General features: G+C 39.4%; 1 protein-coding gene across 2 annotated transcripts in view; it reads left to right on the top strand.

The window, feature by feature from the left end:
* The first annotated feature begins 2414 nt into the window (after positions 1-2414).
* The window catches only part of sp7 (Sp7 transcription factor), a 45206-nt gene continuing 33743 nt past the window's right edge, over positions 2415-13877 (top strand). Inside the window, exon 1 of one of the 2 annotated variants that reach the window (XM_039746826.1) lies at positions 2415-2741. Coding sequence is in view for 1 of the 2 variants with exons in the window: in XM_039746825.1 (XP_039602759.1) it covers positions 11101-11121 (21 nt within the window). In the remaining variant the exon portion in view is untranslated. Of the gene's footprint in view, positions 2742-11038; positions 11122-13877 lie in introns of those variants that run through there. The other variant, XM_039746825.1, reaches the window with a different exon arrangement.

Genomic DNA, 13877 nt, shown 5'->3' with positions numbered 1-13877 from the left:
TTTTGCATTTTGTATTATGCTTTAAATATACAAGCAGTGTAATTGAACTAGCAGCAAATATGAATTTATTAATAATTGTAACACAGAAAAACAAGTACTGTACTTATGTCAAGACAGCAGCAAAATACAAAATAGTAAATATCATTTAGGGGGCCATCACATTTATGTGTGTGGTACACTGGGGGGACCTTGGTGGGATAAAGGCTGAGAAGCACTGCCCTAGAGTGACTGCGGTCTCAGTCGGTTTTAATTTTCTGGCCTTCAGGTTTGTCAGCACATATACACCTACTATATATACTGCATATATATTTATATATATATATATATATATATATATATATATATATATATATATATGTTGCATAGTTTATTGTCAAATAATGTAAAGAGTATGGTAACCACCCACACAATTCAGGTCGGGACTCAGACTATAAATGTATATATAAATATATATATATATATATATATATATATATATATATATATATATATATATATATATATATATATATATATATATATATATATTGTGGACGATCAGTGCCCGTACAACACTTCACACCTGTGGATGCCTCAAGGTGCCCAGTGACATTCTTCCAGCAGCACTTCTGGGTGCAGTGGACGAACTGCCAAACAAAGCTCATTAAATATTGAGACGCCTCCTAGCACAGGCCATGGGCCCCATCAGAATTGAGCTTCCATAGTCCAAACCCATGGCCCAGCCAAGGGGGCTGCCCTCTATTGGACCAGGGGGAGATAATGTCCTGATAAAGTGCTCTCCCCTGGTCCTTCCATTGTTGAGGCCTCTCTGCCGGGTAAGGACCGCCCACCAATATATATATATATATATATATATATATATATATATATATATATATATATATATATTGTCACAAGAACGAGACATGGACAGATAAAGGGTTGGGGCAGCCACCCGTATAATGTGGTATCCTGGCTGCAAAAAGTCATTTTTATCAAATAATCAGCACTGAAGTGCATTCAACTGAGTCCAGAACAAAACTGAGGAAACAAAGGAAAAGGGGCAGGTTTTAAAGGGGGAGACAGGAAGTGAGGTCATATGGATCCGGCACATGGTCTTCCACCATTGGTTCCTAGCCACACGTGACATCAGAGGGACTGGAGCTGGTGTGGCCGACTTCCATTGGCTCAGTCCCGGAAGTGATGTCAGGAGAGCCAGGTGAAATCCCCCGGGGATGGTCTACAGGCAAGGGAGAAAATGAGTCAGTGCACTCACCCCGGCATGCCTCCGAACTGCCTTCACTCAAGCCCTTTAGCTGCCTCCCATGTGCACGTGTGTGACAATATATATGTATATATATATATATATATATATATATATATATATATATACTATATATATATATATATATATATATATACTGTATATATATATATATATATGTGTGTGTATATTTCTTCTTGATCCCTTCATTTTTGTCTTGCCTGTCCCATCCAAGCCCACTGAGCGTCTCTCCACCAGATTTCTTTTCCCCACAGTGTCATCTTTTCCATTGCAACCTGAAAAAGTGGCACCAAAGTCGACTGCATTTTTGCAGAGCTAGTCAGTCTCCTTTTTTGCCAAGATGGGCAATTTTCAAAGCACAGACATTTTTTTCATACAAAAGTTGATTTTCTTTGAACCCCTTCCCCCCACCCCACCTCTTCAATCTTTGCGGATTTTCGTTCTTTTTCTTTCTTTTTTTTTTTTTTTTTGTTTGGTTTATGATGTCCTTCAGATTAGCTTTAAATTTAGGTCATTTTGAGAACAGACTCCTAAATATAGTGCCTGTTTCCTTTTGGGCTAGACTCTAACCGACACGGCTTCTCCTCTGCCTTGTAATTGGGGGAAGAAAACGGCAACCAAATTACGTGTTTTATTTTTGACAACAATTTTAGCTTTTTCCCTCCTCTTGTTGTGTGACGCCTTCAAGCCACTGGAGTCGAGTTCAATCCGCAGCATGAAAGCCCGACTTTTAACCTTTAAAAGCCTGCAGACAGCCAGCCAGGGACCAGGAGATAAGAAAGTAACAAATGAGTGGGCACTGTCATTTATTTTAGGCTGTTCAAACAAACGCATTTATGTCCTTCCAATGAATCTCGAGAGTTGGGCACTTACTTTTAAGAAATGCAAAAAGTAAGGGATGGCGGCCGCACCACACCCTTCACAGTGTGGAGTCCCGCAGTTCTGGGGATTTAAGGGTCGGCTGGGTCGTTTGTCACTTGCTGCCAGGCATTGGGGCGGGTGCACAGAGTTGGGGAGGTGCAAGCGGGCGTTCACTGGGTGTCCCATTGGGTCCTTTGAAAAGCCTCCCACGGGTGGGAATCATTTGACATGGCTTTTTGGAAAAGGCGCCTTCTGCATTTTGGCTTGAGCTTTGAGAGCTTTCATTCCAGGCTCAGCCCCTCTGTCAAGAGCAACCAACTGGGCTGGCAGAGCAACACACTCCATGGGCCAGGCGTTGGGAAACTCCTCACAAACAGGGAGCCTGCACTGGCCAGTCTACTCCTAAATTACTCAGCAGAAGGAACACACTGAAGAGAAGGTCCTCAGGTCTGGATGGACTCTACTGTATGTGCCCACCAAATATCTGATTGGCTTTCAGCACTTTAAGAAGTAGGGGGGCGCCCTGGTACATGTGTGACAAGCAGAATCCCAGCGACTTCACTTCTGTCCAGTGGTGGGATCTGCCCAAGGAAGGAGTCCATGACTGCACCTCCAGGTTTGTCTCATCAATCTCCAAAATGTCTGCCTCTACTGACCTGAAGATACGGTTAGATGTGTGGAAATGGCAAAGTGATGGACCTGATGAGTGTGTATGTGTGAGTGTGTGTGTGTGTGTGTGTGTGTGTGTGTGTGTGTGTGTGTGTGTGTGTGTGTGAGACAGAGAGAGAGGCTGAGACATTGAAGGGAAGACTGCAGATAGATGGTGGTGTACAACTGAAAAAACAGGGGAAAGGGAACTCCACATACAAATGGACAGCCATAGCTACATATACAGTAGCTACACACGTGCAGGCAGGATCAGGGGATGAGCACACAGAAGGAGAAGAAATAAGAATAGAAGGTTAGAGACACAGCCTTTATCTATATAACAATGTGGCTATAACATTAACTTTGGCATAATGCCATTATGTCTGTATATGTGTTTGTTTGTGCATATACTGTACATATTTACATTCACATGTATAATATAGTAAATATTTATAAATAAATTAAAATACACATTTGCTTAGACACAATCATATGTTATATAAGGTGTATACTAATACATATGACTGAATGTATGTTTCCATTTGTGTGTAATGTAGGTCTGTATATATATATATACTGTATATATTTATGTTTAAAAATATATGCATATAATATGTGGAATATATGTCTATATATATATAAATATATCTATAGTATATATATATATATATGTGCATGTATAATATGTGCAATATATGTACATATATATGCAGTATATATTTATGTTTATAAAGCTATATGGATACTTATATACTAGGTGTAATACAGTATATGTCTATATATATATATATATAAAGCATATATTCATGTTTATATATATATGTATGTGTGTGCATGTAGAATATGTGCAATATATGTCTATATATATACATTATATATTTATATTTATAAAGATATATGCATGCATATAATATGTGCAATATATGTCTATATATACAGTATATATTTATGTTTTTATATATTTATGTTAATATATATTTATGTTAATATATATAGTATATATGTTTATAATTATATATATGTAGGTGTATACACCTTATATTCCATATATTTATGTATATGAATATATGTATTTTAATTTATTTATGTAGATACTGTGTGCAAGTGTTTATGTTATGCGCATTATTTTATATATATATTCTATATACTTTAATACAAATGGAATGATGCGCATTCACACAAACATGTGTACCTGTATATGCATTTATATGTATCTCATTGTTATACATTTGTGTAGATATATATTTATATATATGAGCAGCATGAGTGTCTATGCGCTGTACATGAGGGCCTGAGTCTATATTGTATATATCCAAACATAAAGTATTCTATATATTCACTGCCTATACAGTATAAATGTACCTACATCAGTATATATATATATCTAAATTCAATATTCTCACAGTTACTTTAATTCATACACACACTATATTTATCAGTGGTGCCTCACACTAAAGAGACATGGGTTCACAGGTTCACGTCCCCGGCTCCTCCCTGTGTGGAGTTTGCATGTTCTCCCCGTGTCTGTGTGGGTTTCCTCCTGGTGCTCCAGTTTCCTCCCACAGTCCAGGTTAGGTGAATTGGTGACACTAAATTGGCCCTGGTGTGTAATTGTGTGTGTGTGTGTGTGTGTGTGTGTGTGCCCTGTGATGGACTGGCGCCCTGTCCAGGGTTTATTCCTGCCTTGCACCCTTGACTGACTGGGATTGGCTCCTGTTCAGGAACTAGCAGGTTATAAAATTACTGACAGACTATTACGTGTTTATAAATGTTTGATTATATGAATATGTATGTTGAATTGTATATATACATACAGTATACAGACATTTTTATTTCCTGGATGGATGGATATTTATGTGTGGGTTTATCTCAGTTTATACAGCTCTACCTGTCTGTGTTAACTTTCTATCAAAGTACTGACAGAGCCTGGTTCCTCTTTGGTTTCCACATTGTTTCCTAAGATTACTGAAAGTGCCAATGAAACCATCTCAGCAATGTCGTGGTGAGGTTGTGATCATTGACTGGCTCATCAGTTCAGACCCTAAAGCTGATATCAAACTTTGTGACTTCTGGTCATAGGGAATGTCAGACTTCACATGCTGATCATGTTGCTGGACTATGTCAGATTACATGACTAAAAATCACTGGCCATGTCTAATTTAGCATCTGAGTTGTGCCAGCCAATAGCGTGCTTCCGGATAGGACTGGTGCTATGAAAAGGGTTAACAGGTATGGCAAATTCACCAGTAATCTCTTCTGTCAAAGTACACAAAGCATGAGATGTCAGCGTCTATTCACTTTCTAAAGTCCAAAACCCCTGTGTCTCTTACTCGTCTTGACTGCTTTGGAGGAGAACTCATCGATTGTCAGCTCTTGTGCACACAGAGCAACCTCTATGACTAAAAAACAGAAACAGCCCTGCATGGGGGACGACTTGTGGACTAATTTGACTGAATGGCTGGGCATGTCACACTACACAACTGTCAGTCATGATAGGACGCCACCAACTAAAGTTATGTAAATGGAAAAGCCATCAGATGTGGCATGGCCTTCGGTTGTTCTGCTCTGAGGGACTTTTTGAGAGTTTGCTTTAGTTGTTTGGAAGGCGCAGATGAAGCACCAGCAGGATTCAATGGAATGTGTAACATAAAATAGTGATGTGCTTAGATAGATAGATAGATAGATAGATAGATAGATAGATAGATAGATAGATAGATAGATAGATAGATAGATAGATAGATAGATAGATAGATATGAAAGGCACTATATGATAGATAGATAGATAGATAGATAGATAGATAGATAGATAGATAGATAGATAGATAGATATGAAAGGCATGATAGATAGATAGATAGATAGATAGATAGATAGATAGATAGATAGATAGATAGATAGATATGAAAGGCACTATATAATAGATAGATAGATAGATAGATAGATAGATAGATAGATAGATGTGAAAGGCACTATATAATAGATAGATAGATAGATAGATAGATAGATAGATAGATAGATAGATATTTTTTTTTTATTTTAAACAGACCTTTATTAACAATTATAACTTAATTGCAGTAAATTAACAGTCAAAATTAAACAACACTTAATAACAAAGTTTTCCTACTCATACTTTAATACTAGACATTAATTTTCCATGGAGCATAAAACATCATTTACAGCCCAGATATCTCTAAATACATCTAATTGATTAATTAATTTTAAAAAATTGCAAATTCGATCTTCACTCTACTTTTAAGGAGGACCTTAAATATTAATTGAGCATCAGTAGATTTCAGATCTTTATCTCTTTTTCTTCTCATTTTTAATGTTGCCATCTTGGCCTGGCCTAACAAAAAATTGCCAAGTAAACATTGTCTTTTACAAACGTTTGACACTGACATTCCAAAAATATAAATGAGTTTATTAAATACAATTCCTGAATCCATCAATAATAAATCAAGAAAATGCAGCAATGGTTGTAATCTGGTACAATACTGAAATAAATGATAAACTGTTTCTTTCTGAAGGCAAAATGGACACTGATCTGTTGTGCTGGCACCAATGGTTTTTAAGAATGAACTGGTGCCCACTGCTCCATGCAGAATCCTCCACTGCAGGTCCTCAACTCTCTTCTCAAATGATGGTTTATATAAAGTCCTCCATGCTGGAGATGTCATGTCATGCAGACACAGAGTGTTCCTCCAGAGGATATCAGTCATGTCTTTCAAATACATAAAATGGGACACTTTAAGACACCAGTATTAAGACTTTATATAAAGACATGACAGATAGATAGATAGATAGATAGATAGATAGATAGATAGATAGATAGATAGATAGATAGATAGATAGATAGATAGATAGATAGATAGATAGATAGAAGTTTATTTTGGGAAAATTTGGCTTTTTACCGAAGCTTTTTAAATAAACAAAAAAATAGATAGATAAGTCAGTAAATAAATAAATATGCAATATCACAAGGAATGGCATAAACATATTCAATGGTGCTGAACAGATACATAAAGAAGAGTAAACAGCAGCCAAACAGGACAGCAGTCTGTGAGAATGATAAGACAGATACCTCTGCTGTGTGCAGCGCCTCCTGTTGACATGTTGGCCTAGTTCTTGTTCTTGATGTTAGTGGAAAAGCAGCATGCCGTTTCTAGCTATATGTCCACATATGTATGCGAGAGTGTCTGTTAATGTATACACAAAGGTGAATGTACAAACTGTATTTGCGTATATTGACGTGTGCATCCATATATAGTATGTTGATGTATCTGTCATGGGCTGCCATCCTCTCCACTGTTGGCTCTTGTCTTCTGCCCAGTGCTTTAAAAATTTTTGCTTTCAAAAAGTAGAAACCCACAAGCCATGCAACCATGCAGGTCACATAGTGAATTAACACAGATAACAAATCCAGACCATGGATGGTCGAGTCTGCACCAGCCCAAACGAGTACCTCTTCTAGGTGGGATTCTAGTTGTTTGCAGGATGCACTCGCTCAGATAAGGCTAATTTGGAGTCCCCAACTCCTCATGTAAAAGAAGATACAACAACATGAGAGGGCTGGGGCACCACCATGGTATGAATAAAGGTTAGCACAAAACAAAAGGGGCAGTATGGTGGCACAGTGGTAGCGCTGCTGCCTCGCAGTAAGGAGATTCAGGTTTGCCTCCCCAGTCCTTCCTGTGTGGAGTTTGTATGTTCTCCCCGTGTCTGTGTGGGTTTCCTCTGGGTACTCTGGTTTCCTCCCACAGTCCAAAAACATGCAGGTTAGGTGCATTGGTGATCCTAAATTGTCCCTAGTGTGTGTGTGCCCTGCAGTGGCCTGGTGCCCTGCCCGGTCCAGCAGACCCCCATGACCCTGTGTTAGGAGTGGCGGGACACCCCTGCTGGATATGTTCCAAGGGAGCAATGATGGGCAACTCAATACCTCCCCCGGGACACTTGGTGGCAGGATCCCTGGCCGGCGGTGATGCCTCAACCTCCTGCAGGGCTCCATGAGAGAAGGAGTCCTCAACAACTTGGTTGGAAACTGGGGTGGCTGCCAGGAGGTGCTGCATGGATTCCACAGCCCAGCTGGACAATTCTTCAGCACCACCCAAAAGTTCAATTGGAACCAAGTGGTCAAGCACCTGGAATGCTTCTGGGTGGGCTATAAAAGGGGCCAGCCACCACCACTCAGTGGCCAGAGTCGGGAGTAGAGGAAGAAGCTTCAAGGGAGGAGTGGTGGTGCCAGAAGGGCGTGTGTTGGTTTGATTAGTCTGTGCTTACTGGGACTGTGTTGTGGGTGATGGGGTTCACGGGGAAGTCATGGCGTCCAGCTGAAGAAAATAAAGAAAGTCTTTTTTGTGTTTTTTACACGTGCCTCAGTGTGAATCTGTGTCGGGTTGGGTGCTATACTGTGTCCTTATCACATAGGATAAAGCGGGTTGGATAATGATTGACTGACAAAATAACAGAAAACAAAAACGTCTTTTCTCGCTTGAGTACAGAACAGAACTAACTCCAAGTTGGCTGAACTGCTGGTCACATGTCTTCCAGACAGGAAGGGGCGTGTCCAGAAGAACGAACAGCAGAAGTGACGTAAGAGGTGGAATGGCCGTCAGTCTTCCGTTGCACAGAGGAAGACAGAGGGCTTTAGTAAACAGCGCCAACCCCTGGTTTGGTGAGTAACTGCCATCAGCAGAGCCCTTAGGCTGTCTCTGAATCTGAGTGTGGCAGTCGACTGGCGCTTCTGGAGACCTCAGCAGAGACACAGTATTTATGAGGCTATAGATAAAAACTGCATAAGGTCATGTTTTCATTTTAAATACCTGTAAATGTGAAGATCCTCAGTTCTCCAGTCAGTTGTAGTCTGCTTGTATTTCTTCATATTTTCTCGATGCTTGCTGGGATAGGCTGCAGCTTATCTGTGACCTCACTCAGGATAAGTGGGTTTGAATATGGATGGATAGACTCCAGCATAAGAATATCAGAAGATTAAAAGTGACACTAGAAAGATGTGCCTTAGATTACGAGTCAACTCCATAATTCACTATCTTAACCTAAAACTTACCAAAATGCATTTCATGAGCAATCAGCAACGCCATTCTGAGTTTTATGAATTAAATTAACATGCTGCTGTCTTATGAAGCCACCATCCTGGGCTCAAATCCCCCACCTTGGTCTCTGTCTGTATGTAGTCTGCACAACCACATCATGACTCTTCAATGGAATATGTAACATAATATAGTGACGTGCTTAGATAGATAGATAGATAGATAGATAGATAGATAGATAGATAGATAGATAGATAGACAGACAGATGGACAACAACCAGATTAGAAGCTAGGATAATGAATCCATGAAGCTGCATTGTTTTCTACTGCACCTCACTGGCACCCTCTTCTTTTTTCTTATGCTTCATATGTATATTTCTCTTTTACCATTTTTGAAGTATCCTTAAGTTGCTTTCTATACCATAAGCAAAGTTTAGGCTATAAGAACTCGTCATGCTTCATCTCCCAGTGAAATGTATATCCATTGACGGGTTTCACCATCTCAGTCAAAGAGAGCAGTTGAATTTCAGAGGAAGGAAGGAAGGGGCCATCATTGCATAGGGGGCCAGATCATCCCAGTCCTTTAGCCTACTTCTAATATTTACTTTTTAAATTCTTCACATTTGTGTGCAATTGAATCCAAAAGTTATCTATCTATCTATCTATCTATCTATCTATCTATCTATCTATCTATCTAAAATAGTGTCTGTCATATCTATCTATTATATAGTGCCTTTCATATCTATCTATCTATCTAAAATAGTGTCTGTCATATCTATCTATTATATAGTGCCTTTCATATCTATCTATCTATCTATCTATCTATCTATCTATCTATCTATCTATCTATCTGATATAGTGTCTGTCATATCTATCTTTCATATCTTTTTAGTGCCTGTTTTATATACAGTATCTACAATATCTGACTGTCTTAAACAGTAAAATTAATTTATATCAAATATACATACGTTCCTTTCATACGTATCTGTTCATTATGTGGTGCTTTTAATGTCTATACATATTTTAGCTATTGATAGTATTATTTTCTAAACTGTGAAATTAATAATAGATCGATTCTGTACTCCCCATGACCCAAATCACTAACAAAACCCATTGTAACCTACTTATTTTATTCTCAGGGGGGACTTGATTGTATACCGAAGATTCAGGCGCAATGCGGGGACTCCTGGAAGGATGTCGGTTCAAATAAGAAATCTCCGATTCACCTATTATGCATGTCTTTGGGATGTAGGGAGGAAAATCGGGGTGTCCAAAATAACTTAATGAATAAATGCAGGCAAATGTAACGGTCCACTTAGCTAGTGACCTAAAGACGACATACTGCAGATTCGAACTCAGGACTCCATTAAACAACACCGCTAGGCTTTGCGCCGCCGGGCCTCTCTGAAATTCATAAATCAATGAAACTTAGATGCACTGAGCTGAGCTGAGGTAGATATTTGGTTAAAATGTGAGACTCTGTTGCGAAAATGTAATTTAACTCCCACACGTTGTCCAGGCTAACATTAGTCTATTACAAAATGTGTGCGTTGTCTCTCACGATTTATTAATGAAATACATTTCAAAAGTTAAACAGAAGTAACACGGTCAAAGTTTCCAATTTTAGCCGTTGATGTAGAAAACGGTTTTTTTGCTTACGTTACGTTTTTTATGTATTATGAAAAAGTTACGTAGGCGCCGTTAAGAAATTATCGTAACTTGGAGCTTACAGCCTGTTGAATATCTGGCAGCCCAGGATACTAAGAAAGCAAACACTTTTCTATCGGTACTTGTATGTATGTATGTATGTATGTATGTATGTATGTATGTATGTATGTATTCTTTTTTGTTTTCTAGTGTTTTTCGTAAACTGTACGAGCAGTTGCCGCTGGGCTCTATGACCTGACCGCAGTCAGAGGCGCACTGCCTGACAGTCACTGACACAATAAACAGTAGCATCTCGGAAGCTTGGACTCACTGAAGCTGCGAGCTGCTAGTGTTCCTTTTTTTTGTTTTAATCTCTTCTATTTTAAACGGCCACTCTTCGTAGCTCCCCCGCATGAATTAAGCTGTAAATCTAAGCTGCCGAGTTTCTGTGCGCCTCTCATTACTGGCTCCTGGCGGCTCTTCAAAGAGTCCAAACCCTGCAATTAGGAGGCGGTTCCTGCGCGTCTCCTGAAGGGTCCCTCTGTGCGCCCCGCTGCCTTTCCAGATTCGCGACAGCACTGTGCGCACTTCGCTGTCCGCGGCAGCCGCTCACTTTGCAGTTGGGACTTTACTCAGGGATGGCAGCTTCAATTTTGGAGGTAAAGATGATCACTTCTAGTGTATTTGGAGCTCCGCGATTCCTTCACCTTCGTCTCTTATTTATTAGAAATACAATAGGCGAATGGCTATGATTGATTCAGTTCGTGGTTTTGTGTTCGGTTTCAGTTTGTGGAATACCAAAGCATCCACTGACAATTCTCCGTGCTTGGGCATCGTGGGCCTGAAGGGCGTTATAGATAATGCGCATTCACAGAGTCGCTCTTTAGAGAAGCGCGGTTCATAACCATGGTTTATTGAACGGCCAGCAGAGTTACCTGTCACCTTATGAACAATCAGTGAGGTGTCGTTTTGGAACTCTTACAATAATGTTTAATCTTAAATGTCTCTGGAATAAATCGCGTTGTATGAAGAGTACGGGCAGTTCAGAAATTAACAGAGGTTGAAGAAGCGACCGTCAGCCGTGATTAATTCCATAGGGTTATGGATTCTGGTTCATCTGTGCAGTTGCAAGTTTAAGGAATGAAATGCTTAATTAGCAAGACACGATTCCGTACTGCTTTTGTCGTCTGAAAAAAAAAAAATTTTAGAAAAGTTTGACCTCACCACAATTCTTTACTCATTCAGATGATTCAGTCCAATTACCTTGGTGGTAAAACATTTCGGCGTTGAGATTCAACAAAAAGTAAAGACGTGATTCAGCTCGTTGTCAAACTTCCATCCATCCGTCCATGTCCAAGTCAGTCTATCATGGTCGCTGCCAAAAATTTCCCTTAAACAATTTCTGCACTGTATTAAATTGGAATCATTAAATAACTTACCTGAATTGACAGAAATGTTAAATGATTAATATAGTATTTAATTGTAATGCATGCCTGCTTATGCATTCGTTTTACTCATACTGGATGGATCTGATTGGACAAATGGTGTTGCTGATGGTGATGATGATGATGATGATGATGATGGTGATAGGAGTTGTGTGTGTGTGCGGTTTAATAAGTGTTTCTCATATGTGCAGTGGTTTGATTGAAAAAGGAGATGTCAAGTCAAACGAGTGGACCGAATAATTTAATTATAGTGTGTCTTTTCCGTTGGCTGGGTATTAATGAACTGTATGCGGAAGTAGGTGGCAGGATCCCCATGTAAAGACGGCAAGACAGTCCAAACATTCCTAATTAAAATATCGTCGGTAAGATAAATATCGGGAGCGCTCTTTGTGATGCTGACGTGTTCTTACGGTTCCTATGTGTTTTTTCTGGTCACTCCAGTCTTATTACCGTGCATTTTATTTCGTCCCACGGTCCATTGACCCAGATGGATACGGCTAAAGAAGACGACTGTGAGTGTGTATGCCCCTCACATTGAACCAGTGTTCAGCAGGTTTTAGTGCATGTCCAGGTCCCCTTTGGCATGTTGATCAAAAAGTTTACAATCTATAGACAGATATTCAATACTATTGACTTTGCAGATGTTCACAAATTTTGACTCGCACTTGTTGGTGATAATGAAATGCACACCTAATGGAATCAAATGGCTCAGATCTTCCGCTCGTCTTCATTTGTGGGTTAGGGCTGATTGCACCTCACCGTCCAGGGTCGGTTCCTGGGCCCGGAATCCGTTATTACGTACATTACGACAATGGACAGCCTGAGAGCTTGTGGCAAGTGTGATGTACAGAGATCGTGATTGTCCGAAAGAAAGAAAAAAAAGAAAGAAAGAAAGAAAATGTAAACTATTTTTTAGTAAACAAGACCGATAAATATATTTATGGTACTGCAATACCCGTAATTTTAGAGAGAATTATACATAAAAGTTAATTATACTGCAGCACTTTGAAAAGCTCAAAAAGATAAATACCTGCAAATACGTGTCTTGTGTACGTTTCTATTCATCGCATAATTATCTGATAAATAGAAACGATTAGACGGATAAGACGGTACTGTACTGTATATAAGAATGGTACTATATGAGACACACCACAGTACAGTAATGTGTCTTATATAGTGCCATTCCTATATACAGTACGGTATCGGCCTTGAAAAGTGAAATTCCTGCCTCTCAATATTGCGCCTTTCATATTTATTTATTTATTTTAGAGTGCCTTTAATATCTATGTATCTTTTCAGTAATGTATTTTTCTATATTTACCTAAATTGTTTGCTAAAGTAAAGGCAGTATATAGCTAATCTTCTATAACTAAAGGCACTATATATAACAACACGATCCTGTGCTCTCCGAGGCTTAAATCTCTAACATAGCCCACTCAAACCTGCTTAATTCAATTCATTGTATTTTTTGGGGGGAGGCTGGTCTTATCCTGGCAGATTCAATTGCATGGTGGGCACCCCTGGAATAATGTCGGTTCATGACAGACCCCTCTGAAACGGGTCCAAATTAGAAATCGCAAATTCGCCTATTCTGCACGTGGGAAAGAATGAATGAAAAAATAAATAAAAATATTAAAATAAAATAAACGTAGGCACTTCTAATAGTTCACGCAGTTGTTGACCCAAAAACTGCGCACTGGATTCGAACTCAGGCCGCCATTAGACATCAGTGATATTCGTTCATGTGATGACCCCATATTTCATTTATCTCTCTTTCCGATTTAATTAACATTTTCAGTGATAACGCAATCGCGTGACGTTGTTTTTTTGAGCAGAACTCAGCCACCCCAAATTCTCTTCTCTTGACCTGCGAGGCACGAGCCTGTGTGGTCAGGCGAGTTTTCTTCTAAGCCCCTGGCCGCAGGTTCCCAGGGGGAGCCTCTCGTTTAATTTGGACAGCAGCGCAGGAC

This window comes from Polypterus senegalus, chromosome 3 (genome assembly GCF_016835505.1).
Source record: "Polypterus senegalus isolate Bchr_013 chromosome 3, ASM1683550v1, whole genome shotgun sequence".
Taxonomy (NCBI): Eukaryota; Metazoa; Chordata; class Cladistia; order Polypteriformes; family Polypteridae; genus Polypterus; species Polypterus senegalus.
This window is presented reverse-complemented; position numbering and strand designations above follow the sequence as displayed.